This window comes from Schistocerca nitens, chromosome 6, assembly GCF_023898315.1.
Source record: "Schistocerca nitens isolate TAMUIC-IGC-003100 chromosome 6, iqSchNite1.1, whole genome shotgun sequence".
NCBI lineage: Eukaryota > Metazoa > Arthropoda > Insecta > Orthoptera > Acrididae > Schistocerca > Schistocerca nitens.
This window is the reverse complement of record NC_064619.1, coordinates 689,970,759-689,985,650: the sequence shown is the minus strand read 5'-3', so window position 1 is coordinate 689,985,650 and position 14,892 is coordinate 689,970,759. Positions and strand designations below refer to the sequence as shown.

The 14,892-nt window shown below is 38.3% G+C and overlaps 1 protein-coding gene across 1 annotated transcript in view; it reads left to right on the top strand.

Moving 5' to 3' along the window:
• LOC126263571 (Down syndrome cell adhesion molecule-like protein Dscam2) overlaps positions 1 to 14,892 on the top strand; it is a 371,182-nt gene that overhangs the window by 140,498 nt on the left and 215,792 nt on the right. Inside the window, exons 8-9 of the mRNA XM_049960663.1 lie at positions 5,564 to 5,708; positions 11,714 to 11,865. Coding sequence (XP_049816620.1) covers positions 5,564 to 5,708; positions 11,714 to 11,865 — 297 coding nt within the window. The remainder of the gene's footprint in view (positions 1 to 5,563; positions 5,709 to 11,713; positions 11,866 to 14,892) is intronic.

The window sequence follows — 14,892 nt, the reverse complement described above, 5'->3', positions numbered from 1 at the left end:
GTTGAGCAGGACCAGGTGAAGCAAATTGGGGAGAAGTTGTTGAGGTTCTGGAGGAATGTGGATAGGGTGTCCTCACCCTCAATCCAGATCACAATTTAGGTTGGATTCCTCTAGATGGCCCATGAATAGATTGGCATAGGAAGTTGACATGCAGGTGCCCATAGGCATACTGCGGATTTGTTTGTTGGTAATGGCTTCAAAGGAGAAGTAATTGTGGGTGAGGATACAGTTGGTCATGGTGAATAGGAAGCAGATTGTTGGTTTGGGATCCACTGGGCATTGTGAAATTTAGCGTTTGATAGCGGTAAAACAATGGGCATTCGGGATGTTAGTGTAAAGGGAGGTGGCATCAATAGTGACGAGCATGGCACCTTGTCGTAAAGGGACAGGAACTGTGGAGAGTCAGTGAAGGAAATAGGGGGCACAGTAACCAGTCACACTGGGCGTGCTGGGTGGTTGGGTTTATGGACTTTAGGAAACATGTAGATGGTAGGAGTGTGGGTAGTGGTAGGGGTGAGCAGAGATATGGACTTTGGGGAGAGGTTCTGGGATGGGCCTTAGGATTTGAGGAGTGACTGGAGATCTGGTGGATTACTGGAATGGGGTCACTGTGGCAAGGCTTGTAGATAGATGTATCAGACAGCTGGAAGAGTCTTTCTGCCAGGTAATCCTTGCAGTTCAAAATAACAGTGGTGGAGCCCTTATCCCATGTAGGATTATAAGATTGGGATCAGCTTTTAGATGGTGGACTGCAGTTCTTTCTATGGATGTACTGTTGGTTTGCATGTCGTGGGATTTGGGAAATTTACTTCACCTGGTCCTACTGAACCCAATAAGCCACCTCCCTAGATGTTGACCTCTATCTCAAAGATGGCTATACTGAGAGTCTCACTGAAGCCTTCACAGACCGTAATTATCCTCCCAACCTTGTACAAAAACAAATCTCCCGTGCCTTATCTTTCCCGTCTCCCACATCTCTCAAAGTCCTACTGTCTGGGCACAGTGGGGCATACCCCCGTAACTCAGTATCACCCAGGACTGAAGCAACTGAATTACATTCTTCGCCAGAGTTTTGACTACCTCTCGTCGTGCCTTGAAATGTGAAATGTCCTGTGCACTACCCTTCCCACCCTTCCCATAGTGGTATTCCACCATCCATCGAACCTATACAGTATACTCATCCATCCCTAAACAACCGCTGCTCCCAACCCCTTACCTCATGGCTCACACCCCTGTGATATACCTAGATGCAAGACCTGTTCTGTACATCTTCCCACCACCACCTACTCCAGTCTGGTCGCAAACATCACCTATCCCATTAAAGGCAGGGCTACCTGTAAAACCAGTCATGTGATCTACAAGCTGATATGTAATGACTGTGCTGCATTCCCTGTAGATTATGACAAACAACAAGCTGTCTGTCCGTATGAATGGCCGCCGACAAACTGTGCACAAGAAACAAGTGTACTACCCTGTTGCTGAGCATGCTGCCAAACATGACATCCTTCATTTCAATGACTGCTTTACAGCCTGTACCATCTGGATCCTTCCCACAAACACCAACTTTTCTGAATTGCACAGGTGGGAACTCTCCCTGCAATATATCCTACATTCCCGTACCCTCATGGTCTCAACTTTGTTAGTCATTGTCCTCTCCCATCCACCCCCTTCCCTGTTCCCATTCCAGCTCTACACAGTCCTCATTCCACCAGTGCTCCCTGTCTTTTTGCTTCTCTTCTTTTCCACTACTCCTCCCCTCCTCACCTCTCCACTGCCCTCCGTCTAACCTCCCGACTGCAAGTAGTTGCCTTACCCTCTCTCCACCTCTCCCTGTATGCTTTTCAGCAGCACGTGACTGCCCACCATCCCTACCCTACTACACCTCCCCCGCCCCACCCAGCCACCATTCCCATCATGCACTGGTGCTGCTGCTCGCAGTGTGGCCTCCATTGCCTGAGACTGCAGTCGTGTGTGTTTGTGTCAGTGTGTATGTGTGTATCTGTTGTCTATTTTTGACAAAAGCCTTACTGGCCAAAAGCTTTATTTGTGGCACTCTTTTTGTTGTGCCTATCTGCAACTCAGCATCTTCACTATATATGGTGAGTAGAAACTTTCTGTTTCATTATATTGTTACATTCAATCCTGGATTTTCCTTTGCTAGATCTACCATATATTATGATTAAAAGAAGGACTAACACAGCTGTATATATTTCACTCATCTTTTCAGTGGTGCAGGAATTTAAATGGGACTGAAGTTCATAATTTCTGCCATCACAAAACTGTAAATATTGTAATTAATTTTTGGATTTTTAAAATATCCTCTAATTATGACAATAAGGTTTGGAAATGTACTGACCACTGAACAGAATATTTATGTACAATTTTTGGTTTCACCTGGGAAGGAAGGAAGATTAGTGTTTAACATCCTGATGACAGTGTGGTCATTAGAGTTGGAGCACGAGCTCATGTTAAGAAAGGACAGGGAAGAAAATCAGCCATACTCTTTCAAAGGAACCATCTTGTCATTTATTGTGAGTATTGTAGGGAAATTCAGGATGGCTGACTAGGGATTTGAACCATTGTCTTCTGGAATGTTAGTCCAGTGTGCAGTTTCATCTGGGGTTGAATCTGGTGGTCAGTTGAAAGATTCAATTATAAAACTGTGGCCACCTTTGATATTGAGTCTTGATCAAACACTCTTGCTGCAATTTCTCTTTGGAGTATTTGCATTTCTTGCTTTGTGACAAATACACTACCTCCATTTCCTGTTAGCTTATCCTTTCAATACACATTTAAATTGTCCCCAGAAATCTCAATTCTGCATTTTACCAGCTTTCAGTATCTAATATTATGAGAGCTCCACTGTTTTTAGGAGTGCTTCAAATTCATGAATGCTTTAGTTGTTGATCACTAGGATTTTAATAATCTCGTTTTTGGGGGTTATTTGTTTTTATCTTACCCTAATACTTAGTGGCCTCCTACAGCTATCATTATCTGGACTGGACTGAGAATTGCCTAAACTAAGATACTGTGGTGCAGAACCCACAGACATATACCTATCTGGTAGCAGCCCCTTGGTGTGCGGTTCCCCACAGACCCATTTATGGGGAGCCTATAGTCCTCAACCCTGTGGCACAAGTGTAGGACATCGTAGCCTAGCTTTTCACAGAATCTTTAAAGTCTGATGGTCCAATCTTTCTGCTCGGCTCAGAACCAGGGGACCACAATCCGTTCTTGTGACAATGCTGTAGATTGTGAGCTTTGCTTTCCCTAAGCAAGGCTGATCTTCTCAAACTCCTCTACAGGTATGACTTCAGATCACAATATAGCAGCTAGAGTGAGCAACTATTCTGATGGAAGATGAAGTTGGCTGTGATAGGTCAGGATGTATGGCAGTTTACCTCCAAGTGAGGGCTGCAGTGGAGTGATGGCACATGTCAGGTGATGAACCTTCTTGGAAACCATGCTGGTTGAATTAGTCCTTAATTCCATAACAATTACAGCGAAGGAGATGGAACTGGAAAGTCAGACAATGGCCTTGTGACCTAGATGGCCATGGCCTTTGTGGCATGCCAGATTTAGCAATAGCCCACCAGAAGAGCAGCAAACTGCCTGTGCCACAGTGCAATGGCAGTGGCTGGCAAGGTGCTGTAGTCAGCTTAGTAGCAGAGGTGGTGATGCAGGGCTGCAGTGATGGCAAGTGATGGACAGTTGAAAGTGGCATCAGCTGCTGGCCTGTTTCTGCAGCTTTGCAGAAAGCACACCAGAGCAGGTGAGGTCAAATCACAGCCTCTGGCATGGTTGATGATGAAGGCATATGCCCTCACTGTGTGATGGACAGTGATAGTGTTTGCTCATACAAGACGTTAACAGCTGGGCAGGTATATGATGATAGTCCTGGCTTGTACCCCAGTCTGCCAGGAAGGCAACCATTGCAGATGACAGTCACCCAGCTCATGACCCACCGGTAGAAAGATGCCAAGTTGGCAGCATTTGGACTAAGCCCAGGCACTGGTCTGCACCTATTGACAGCAGAGTTTCATGTTGGCAGCTGGCTGGTTCATCTCAGTGTGTAGACTTACATAGACCTCCACTCAGCTGGCGCTTGGTGATGACTGGGCGTGAGTGTCTAAATTTAATAGTATTTATGCTAGCCATGTCTGATGTCATTTCTGCAACAGTAATTTGGAAAGCCATTCATACAACAGTTAGTCCATTATATCAGCAACTACACAGCCCAGGTAGTACTATAAAGGTGCCACAAGTTCTCCTTTCAGAAGCACTGTCTGGCAACATTTTCAATGTCAGCTTGCGTACTGAATGAGTATACTTGTGGTACCATTATTTATCATTCATTCAAACATCTGATCTTTAACAAATGCCTACCCTTCTGCACATGCTTCACCCTAACATAGACACAGCAGGATTCTCATCAGGTGAAGTGCGTCTCAGTGGCTCAGCTCAGTGGAAGAGAGCACCTTGAACTTGTTAGTCACAGCAATGGGTATAATACTTTGAGTTCTCCGTACTTCCTGTTGTCCCTGCACCAGTATTCTCCGTACTCCCTGTCTTCCCTGTACCAGATCCCTAGACCTACCACTGAGTCACTACTGACTGCCAAGTCAATAAGTAATAATAGCTCATTTATTTCCTGGAGAGGAGACGGTATACAAAGGAGAGAATAAAATCTTTGGTGTCTCTTTTACATGACACTTGGTACTTCTCCCAACACATTCATTTTCTGCAGCTTCCAATCATTTGATAGTAGTCAGAGCAATTTCCAGCTGCTTTTGGACAGTAAGTAACTCATCTTGTTCCCGAAAACAGCAAAGTGGGCTGCTTTGTGGGAGGTGCCATGTTTTACAGAACAGTAAACAAATAATTTTAACTGAGCTTGCTGATTTTCCTCTAATTTCTTGATCTATTGTGCTACAAGGATTGCAAATTCAAAAAATTGAGTTCTATTGTAACAAGAAAAAAACATGGGGATACAATTTACTGATTCCCAGAAGCAATTTGGAACTTTTTTCCCAAGGCTGTGGTCACTAACAAACTCAAAAATAGTGATAAATACATAACAGATTCATACAATGATGGCACAGGATTCTATTTTACCCATTTGTACCAAACATGCGCAGTATGAGCAATTTAAAATGCCTTATAACCAAAACTATTCTGCACATTATTTTGACATGTCTGGTTTATTATTATGTGTAAAATATACCAATGTAAAAGTTTAATGGGTATGCAATACCAACACATTCTTACCCTGCCCTAACACTGCACATTTTAATTGTTGATGTCATTAAAGCATTCTCAGGAGACCATATATAGAAAAAAAAAGAAGTATGCGTTAGCCTGTGACATTGTGGTCCAGGTAAAAATAATTACCATAATAAATCACATTGAGATAAAATACTGCACATTCAGGTCATCATGAGAATGACTCAAAAACTGTTATGTTATATATTTCACAAAATAATTAGAATTAAGCAATTAGAATAACTTTCTATCAACAGATGTGTCTTCATCTATAAGTGTTTATGAGGCTTTTCTACTACAGATGCTAGCCCAGAACTGCTGTACTGGTTTGCAGAACAGACTCTACAACCTGGCCCAGCTGTATCTTTAAAATGTGTTGCAACAGGGAATCCACCACCACAGTTCATATGGACCCTGGATGGATTTCCAGTACCAGATAGTCCCAGGTCAGTGCTGTCAGGCTACTTATATAGCAGTACTGAAATGAGATAATGAGTGGATGCCTCTTTTGAACAGTTTCCACCTTCTGCACCTTATGCCTCTTTCCTCTGTCCCCCTGCCCCCCTTCCTCAAACTATATGTGCATATGTCACTTTATGTTGTTCTTGTCGTGTTTCTTTGTGTATATATGTATGTATTTTTTGTGTCTTTCTTCACTTGTACTCCTAGATGCCACACTTTGTCCCTGAATGGTCTCATTTCCTATTTTTTGCCATCTGAATCAACTCATTACTGTAAAAATTGGTGATTGTGCTACATTTTCTTCATACCTTTTTCTGGAACTACCTGCCAACTAAACCTTTATTTGGTAGCATTTGTCATTTCATTAACAAATCCTTTCTTAAAGCACATATTATAGGAAGTTTTATAAAGTATTGTTGTTTTTCATTGAAAATTTATGCTTTATGTTAAATAATTATGGTAATACTATTTAAAACTCAGACTTGGTACATCTATTCTGATTTACTTGAACCTCTTAAATTATTCTGCTAACACCAGGCTTCAACACTCACCCACACAAATACAATGATTTAACATCATGTTAAATTCATAATCAATTGTAATTTTGATACAAAAGCCACAGTTTATTTGATTTGATTTGATTTGATTTGATTTATTTCGTGTTCCATAGGTCCAACTGTGTTGGATACACAAGGACGTGGAACGAGTCAGTTTTTTACAAATACAATCTGATAATCTAATAGCATATACAGAAATTTGAGTACATAATTATATAAAAATTTATACAGTAAATTCTTTGGGCAGCAATACAGAAAAAGAAAATACATATTTTCTTAGAATCATTAAAACACTACAGAACACAGATACGGAGAACACACAGTTACAGAGCTCAGGTTAAATAAAATTCATAGTGGCATTATGTCAACTTGTATTATATAATATTAAAATATTACAATTTATTTAGTTAAAAATTCATCTAGACTGTAAAAAGCTTTTTCTAGCAAAAATATTTTTAGTGCTTTCTTAAACTCACTCTTGTTATGAATCTCTGTCTTTATTTTGGGAGGAAGAGCATTGAAGAGTTTTGCTCCAGTGTAGTGGACACCCTTTTGTGCCAAGCTCAAATTTCTGAGTTCACTGTAAATTACACAGACTGTTAAGTGCTCAATACTTGTATGTGTAGTTTATTAGAATTTATTAATTATTCTTATTACAAAATGAGGCAAAATCATGTATTAGTGACAAAAAGTATCCATTATCCATTCAGACTAACATAACAGTCCAAAATCGTGAAAAGGCCATATACAGATTGAAAAATACATATGTATCAGATCTTTCACTAAATCTAGAATCAAACACATCATCATGGCCTGACTGAGACAGTTTAATTTCAGCAAACCTCTGATTTCATTTGTGACCATTACAGAATTTTCTTCCATGGAATAGTCTGGAATGGAGTCTGCTCTACTTCATGATGCTAACCAAACACCCACTTCAATAAAGCAAAAGTTATATTGACTAGTGAGCCTCTGAGTTATCACCAAACTGAAAAGCATACACCAGACTGTGAATATCATAGTATTACCCATCCTTCCTCTGTTATGAGCTGTAGTAAGATGTTAGTATATCTGATTCGAGATCTACAAGGTCCAGAATCTTCAGCATTATTATTTTCTTCATGTGGGGTACCACAGCCATATGTTTGTTAAAGGGCATTGTAAAGGTTCCACCTTGACTCTTGCTTACATGTATTTACTTTCTTTAGCTTTGCACAGTTGGCTGATTTCAGCAATATGGGTCTTTCTCAAGTCCTGTAGGTGCTAATACAACAGCACTTGAGTAAGGCCGAAATTGGCAGTTGTGTGAAGTTAAAGTAAATACATTACACAACAACCAAAGTGGAACCTTTGCAGTGTCATTTCAGCATTACATTCAAGAGTAATGCTAACTTCACAAGGAAACCTTCTTTACATGAGATTTCCTTCTTACTGATTAGTACTATGTTACATTTATACTCTCAAATTAGGTATAGTTGTGATTGAACAGGAGTGAAATTTAAAGTTAGAAATAGTAGTTATGGAGCTATCTACAAAGGCCCTCTCATTTAAACTTTATACATTCAGTATATTTCCTCTGCTAGAATGCAGCTCTATGAACCTTTTTCTCTTCAACCTAACCCAGTTTGTTCTTTGCCGTAACTATTTCAACAGTTGTCATACATGTTTATTTTCCCCATCCTTGAGCAATATACATCATATGAGTGCAATCTTGTGGAACAAAACCCTGCTTGGTTTCTTTGCAGCTTTTCCATCCATTTGTAGCTCATCAGAGAATTATCCATGAATCTCAATTATTAATACTCGAAAAAGAAAGAAAAGTCATATTTTAGTTCACATTCTAGAAAAATTTTAGGTGTTACTACAAATGAATTCATAAGACATAAAAAAAGGAAAAAATATTGATAAATGTTAGTCACAGAAAGGAAGCATCTACACAATAACTAACAAATCATGATCAACCATGTTGTCACTGCACGATTAAAATGTGGAAGTTTACTGTTGCCACACTTTGCTTGGTTATCGATGTATGTGTATGAGCGTCTTAAGATAATAACATCAGGGATTTGCAAAAACAAATAAAACTGCCTCCCTGAATTCAACAATGGATTTTATGTGCATACAAGTGCAAGAGTTGGTTTGTAGCAGCAATTTGTTGGAGTACAACTGTATTCACATGGAATTATTCTTGAAGTTATGGGAACGAGGAGTGATTTCACAATTAAGGCATGATTAGGAATAAGGTATGTGAATGCATGATCTGAGATAGAAGCAGGATGATTGTGATCATAAATTTACTTAAATGTTATAATACATAAAAATGTGCAGTTTGTTTATGAAGGAGGAGGTGAATAACAAATTCAATTACTTTTTGTTCATTCTGATCTTTACCATTGTGTACCACATATCCTCCATTATGGGAAATTTCCAGTCTGGAAAGAAGGAGAAGCTGGAGCATAAGCAAGAAAGTCTTGGAGGCTCACACATTGCACATTTTAATTTTATTTAAAATTAACTGAGAAACACAGTGTTGTTCTGTTATGTATTTATTCCACTCTTCTATTAGCCCATCTCCTCCTCTCTCCTCTCTGTGTCCATCTCCTCCTTCCTCCTCTCTCTGTCCATCTCCTCCTTTCCCCTCTCTTTATCCAACCTCCTCTTCCCCTCCTGTTTCTATCCATCCCCTCTATCTTTATTCACCTCTCCTTCTCTCCATTCTATATACATCCCCTCTGTTCCTGTCCATTGCCTCCACCCCTCCCTATGTCTCAACCTACCTCCACCTCCCTCTCTCCCTGTTCATCTGCTCTGCTTTCCTTTATATATCTCTTCTCCCCTCTCTCTGTCCATCTCCTTCCCTCTCTCTGTCCATATCCTCCTCTTCCCTTTCTCTGTCCAATAACTCCTCCACTTCCATCTGTTCATCTTCTCCTCTCCCCTCTCTCTGCCTCTTCATCACCTTGTCCTCTTCCTCTGCCTCTTCATCTTCCTCTCCCCTGTCTCTGTGCCTTTCTCTCTCTCTCCCCCTGCCTCTGTCTGTCTCCACCTCTTTCCTTTCTCTGCTCGTCTTCCTCTCCTCTCACTGTGTCCATTTCCCTCTCCCCTGTCTCTAGCCACCTCCCCCTTCTCATATCTGTGCCTATCTCCTCATTCCCCCTCACCCCCTGTCCATCTCCTCATCCTCCCTTCTCTCTGCATATTATCACACTCACCCCAATAGGAGGTGTGTGGTTCTTACCCCTACAGTATTTCTTTCCAGATTGTAACTAATATATGTGCCAAATTTGATTGAAATCATTCCAGTGTTTGCTCACATTGACATGTCAGATATGTTTCACACATATTTCACCTATATGTGTAGTGAATTTTGCACAACAGTTCCATTTTCATGCAGCTTAATGTTTATGATGATCATACGTGCTGAACCTTGTGCTGTAGAATAATATAATTTTGTAAGTGTATCCAGTAGTACATGTGCTTGCAGTTTATGAAATGTGCTTTGAATAGGATTAGTAGTAAAGAGGTAATTTATTGAAACATCATGCCTGATGTGGCTGTCTCTCAGACATCTCAGTGTTTATGACATCATATCTTCTGAACTATGTGTTGTACAATAATATATTTTCCTAGATACATTCAGTGACATATGTGTATACTACCTCTGAAATGTGTTGTGAATAGTTCTTAGTAAGGAAGTAATAAATTAAAATGTCATGCATGTTGCTGCTATTTCTCATGCATCTCTGCATTATGACATTGCACTTCCTGAACTGTGTGTCATACAAAGATATATTTCTATAGATACATTAATGGCATATGCAGATACTATCTCCAAAATGTGTTGTGAATAGAGTCAGTAGTAAAGAGGTAATAAATTAAATTGTCATGCTTTATGTGACAGTTTTACTGCATGAACAGCGAAAATGTAGTAAGTGATAAACTGTTTTCCTTTCATCTTTTTATGGGGATCATCAGTGAGAAACAGTGTTGTAAAGGTTTGAACCTATGTGTAAAGTTTGTTGCAAGTCTCTGAGTGCTCTCATTCTCAAATACTATATAAGTTAAGTGCAGGTATTCTTGCACCTTGGGCTGCACTACTTTTCCATCCCCACCCACACCCCCTTGATAGGTGATTGGTTCTTACCCCCATACATAAATACATACATACATTTTTACAATTTGTATGGATTTCTTCATCAGCTAAAATATAAATAAATTTAGATACTTTAGCAATCAGAACTGTAACCTCTAAAATCAGAATTTGGCATAACTTCCAAAGCATGAAGGATAAAAACTAAATTTAGATAGATTTGTAGGTAGTTGATAGGCACTATATGCAGTGCCAGTTGTCAAGTTCCTTTGACTTCACCAACTTTTCCTTGAAAGTTACTACAAATTCGAGAGACTCCCGCTGTTAAATTTGGAACAATAGAACCACTGACGTAGCATCTGAGTGAATTAATATTATGGTGCAGGTAATAGGGAATACATCAGCAAGATATAGTGATGACCATCAAGGGAGGTAGGGCCTATATCAGTTCAAATGGGCCATCGAGGAAGAGGTGAGCTTGGGGAGAAAACATAATTGCAAATCTCCATCTATATCCATACTCTACAAACCACTGTGAAGTGCGTGTATGGGGTATTTGTCTTTGTGTCATATACAGTATTAGGGTTTCCTCCTGTTCCATTTGCATATAGGTTGTGGAGGAAATGAGTGCTTAAAAATACACTGTAGTTAGTTTAACCTTATTTTTACAGATCTTATGGGAGTGATACATAGGTGGCTGTATTATATTTCTAGACTCCTCAGGCAGAAGGGGAGCTACAGGGAAGAGCTTCTGAAATGGTTGCTGACAAAAAACTTGTTCCCTGGGTAATTTGCATAAAATATGAGCAATGCCTCATGGTTTGAACTCTGTATTAAGCTAGTGGTTCAAAATAACAGGCTGGATATCATACATAATTTTCCCACACATCATATCTTATAGTTCGTAACATGGTATAGGTACATATTCCAGTTCAGTTAGGAACCTTTAAATTCTGAATGGTGTAAAAACAGTTTTTATTTTTCAGCAAAATAAATCAATCAAAGCTCCTTATGAGAATGAAAATGGACTAGTTAAACAGTGATGATAGCCCTTTAATAGCTAAATTTTACCTATTGCATCCATTGCTTGCATTTCTCGCCAACGTGCTTGAAAGTAAGTTAGAATTAATTTGATTCTCATACTAATATTTAAATGAAGAAGTAGTGTTAGCCACTAGTAAAGTACTGAAGATTATTAGTGTGACGGTTAAACAGACTACACTTTATAATAATGTAAGTTGTTACTTAGAATGTTTGTCTTGTATCTCCAGGTTTACTTTGGCTTTCCATTAGCACCTTTATATCTGAATTAACACATTTTTTTTTCTTGTCTCATCAACAGGTTTTTAGTTGGACAGTATGTTACTGTTCATGATGATGTCATTAGCCATGTAAATATCTCAAATCTGAAGGAAGAGGATGGTGGAGAATACACATGTACCGCCAAGAATTCTGTTGCTCAAGTTTCACACAGTGCTAGAATTAATGTCTATGGTAAGATTTCATGTTTAATCATAAGATGCCTTCAAGCACCTAGATACTGTTATTATCCATTTTTAATTCTGTTTCTCCAAATTATGCATGATAGTATTTATAAGTGTGTGGAATGTGGCATTTGTAAGAATAAGGCCACTTATTGTTAAGGAATCAACATATAAGACAATTAACTTCTGGTTGGTCACAATTTTTCCTCAGTCTGTAATTAAACATATCTGTCTTAAGCTATTGGCATTGTAGATTAAATAAAATTACAGTCAGTAAGGGTACTTGGCAAAAACATAAAATAATATGACAGTACGACAAAACAGTTCATTCAAAAACAAAATGTATTGGTAATGCTGATAATTGTTCTAATAATGTGACTTGGAGGTCTTGAATCATCCTAATTCTGATCTGTTGCCTATTCTCTTTGTCCAATACTGTTAAAAGTAATCAAAGTAATAGGGGACACTCGCATCCAGTGTTTCTAGTTGACCACTGTTTCTTTAATTATTATCTGTGCCATGATTTTAATATATTATCCTCTCAGGCAGTGTGGGGGTATTATTAACTGATATTGCCATTGTCAAACATGCTGTTTTTATGAATAAAGTTTACTTGTTTTTTATCTATGTGAAATCTAAATTCAGGTAAAAGGTTTCTAGAGTGAATTCATTGTGTTATTAAGGGGGGTTAGGATGTCAAGCAGGCCGACTTAGAGCAGGAGAGGCACCACAGGAGATTTTAATTTTCACTGTCTATACTTTTACAAGTAAATTCATAAAACTTTGTCAGCATGACCAGGAAGGATTCAGGATTCACAGTCATAGCAGCGGAAGTTCAAAAACATAACAAAATAAATTTTTTTACATGTGGAATTTCATCATTTTTTCACTTACTATTGGCTGCATTTGTTTTTATAGGTACACTTTTCTTCATAAGTAAGAGAGACTGTTCAATTAATTTTGCACAGCATACAAACCATACTTACAGGTGTCTGAAACTTTAGAATCTATTTAACTTATGAAAAAATGAATGATCTGTTACGTTTTAAACCTTATGTTTAGAGAAAAAATCAAATTTTGTAGTTAATTATCTCAATTTCTACCACAGTTGTTAATAGATTTGGAAAATTCTAGAGTTTCATACTTTCGTAAGTATGGTTTGTATGCTGTGAAAAATTCATCAAAGAATCTCTCTTACTTCTGAAGAAAAATTTAGCTATAGCAACAAATGCAGCCAACAGTAAGTGAAAAAATGATGAAATTTCATATCTAAAAAAAAATTATTTTGTTATGTTTTTGAACTTCCACTGTCATGAGTGTGAATCTTGAATCCTTCCTGGTCATTCTGACAAAGCTTTATGAATTTATTTGTAAAAGTATAGGCACTGGGAATTAAAATGTCCTGTGGTGCCTCTCCTGCTCCAAGACAACCTTTTTGTCATCTTACCCCCCTTAAATCATAACCAGCCACTCTTTCTTGTAAAGTGAATTGTTCATTTCTGTTTGTCAAGTCGACATTTGAAAATAAACAGTGGAGAAAATGAGTACCTAATGGTCAAGATCTCCTTTTACAAAAACCATATTTGTAAAGGAAACCTTGATCATGTGTGCAACACTGTAACGAATGACAATGAAGAGAGCATTCTTTCACAAATTATCAGCTTCAGATAATTGGCCAAAGAATAACTAAATCTAGAACAGTAACCTACCTTGGACAGTTTAGTATGAGTTGAATTCAGAAACAATATCAATGCTTAAAAAGATTCACAAAACATGTCAGAAATGAAATATAACCTTTTACTTCAGGGTAATTCACTACTGCTCAATCTAAAAATGTATAACATTAACTGAATTTCCATTGGTGCTTTGGAGAACATGATAATAAAATTAAGAAAGAAAACAGTTTCTAATGTTCTGCAGAATTATATTTATTTGGTTTGCTCACAAACCACCTTTCAGCTTCTCTTGTCACTTCAGGCTACAGCTGAATGTCGCAAACACAGATAAATATGATGCATGACTTACACTGATATTATCTGTACAGAAGATACAAAAATGACAAAGTTTTTATGTGGGAAAACATTACAGTAGTTAAAAAAAAAAAGAGGCAAACAAAGTTTTTGTGTGGAGATAAATTTAACAAATAATGATAAATAAGACGAATTTACATTTTCAATCTAATATTTGTAATGAAAACTTAATTTTGAAAAAGGAGGAAAAGGAAACAGAGTTTGATCATTTCATACTAGGCTGGCATTCTGTGTCATCAGTTTGTTGATTTCCATTATTTCCAACAGGGTCATATTTCTGTCTTTCTTGATGTAATGTAAAACTTCATATTCTACATCATACAAATATTTTTCTGCTAGAAGATGATCAGGAAAGGTTGAATCTTTCTTCTTCAGTCCATAATGTCTCTTGTGTTCATGTAGCGTAATTGCCACAGCTCTGCCTGACTGACCAATATACACTGCTTGCAAGTGATTTTATATACACCACTCTGTGCCAAGGATTGCAGTTTCCTTAATACCGAATAATAGTTTCAACATGTGACTTTTTGGCAAGATTGTCTGCAGAGCTAAAGCAATTGCTGGAAGTGATTTGTTTGATGGTTTATAGTTCTGTTTGAAAAGCTGATTGGGATAATGGAACAGATATGAAGCGATGCAACATTGAGTCGAAGTTACATGTTTTTGGCTTTGTGGATGCTGGGGGCTCACAGGGATTATCGTATCAGAATCTAGATAGCACGTAACCTCCGTGCCTGTTTCACCACACATGCCATCTTGGTTCTTCTCCAAGACACCAGTTTCACAGAACTTGGCAGAACTGGCACTACAGCATGGCCTTGGTTCTTGCCGCCTAACTGGCCTTAATTTATGTTAATTTCTATGATCTCAGCTTTTCTTCACAGTAGCTATTTCTTTCTTTACTCCCGTGTAATTTTCTATTTCTTTCATTTTTTGACCTGTCTATTTTGCATCCCCACTTCTCACCTCTACCACATACAATGCATTTAGCTTTCCACTCTTATTAG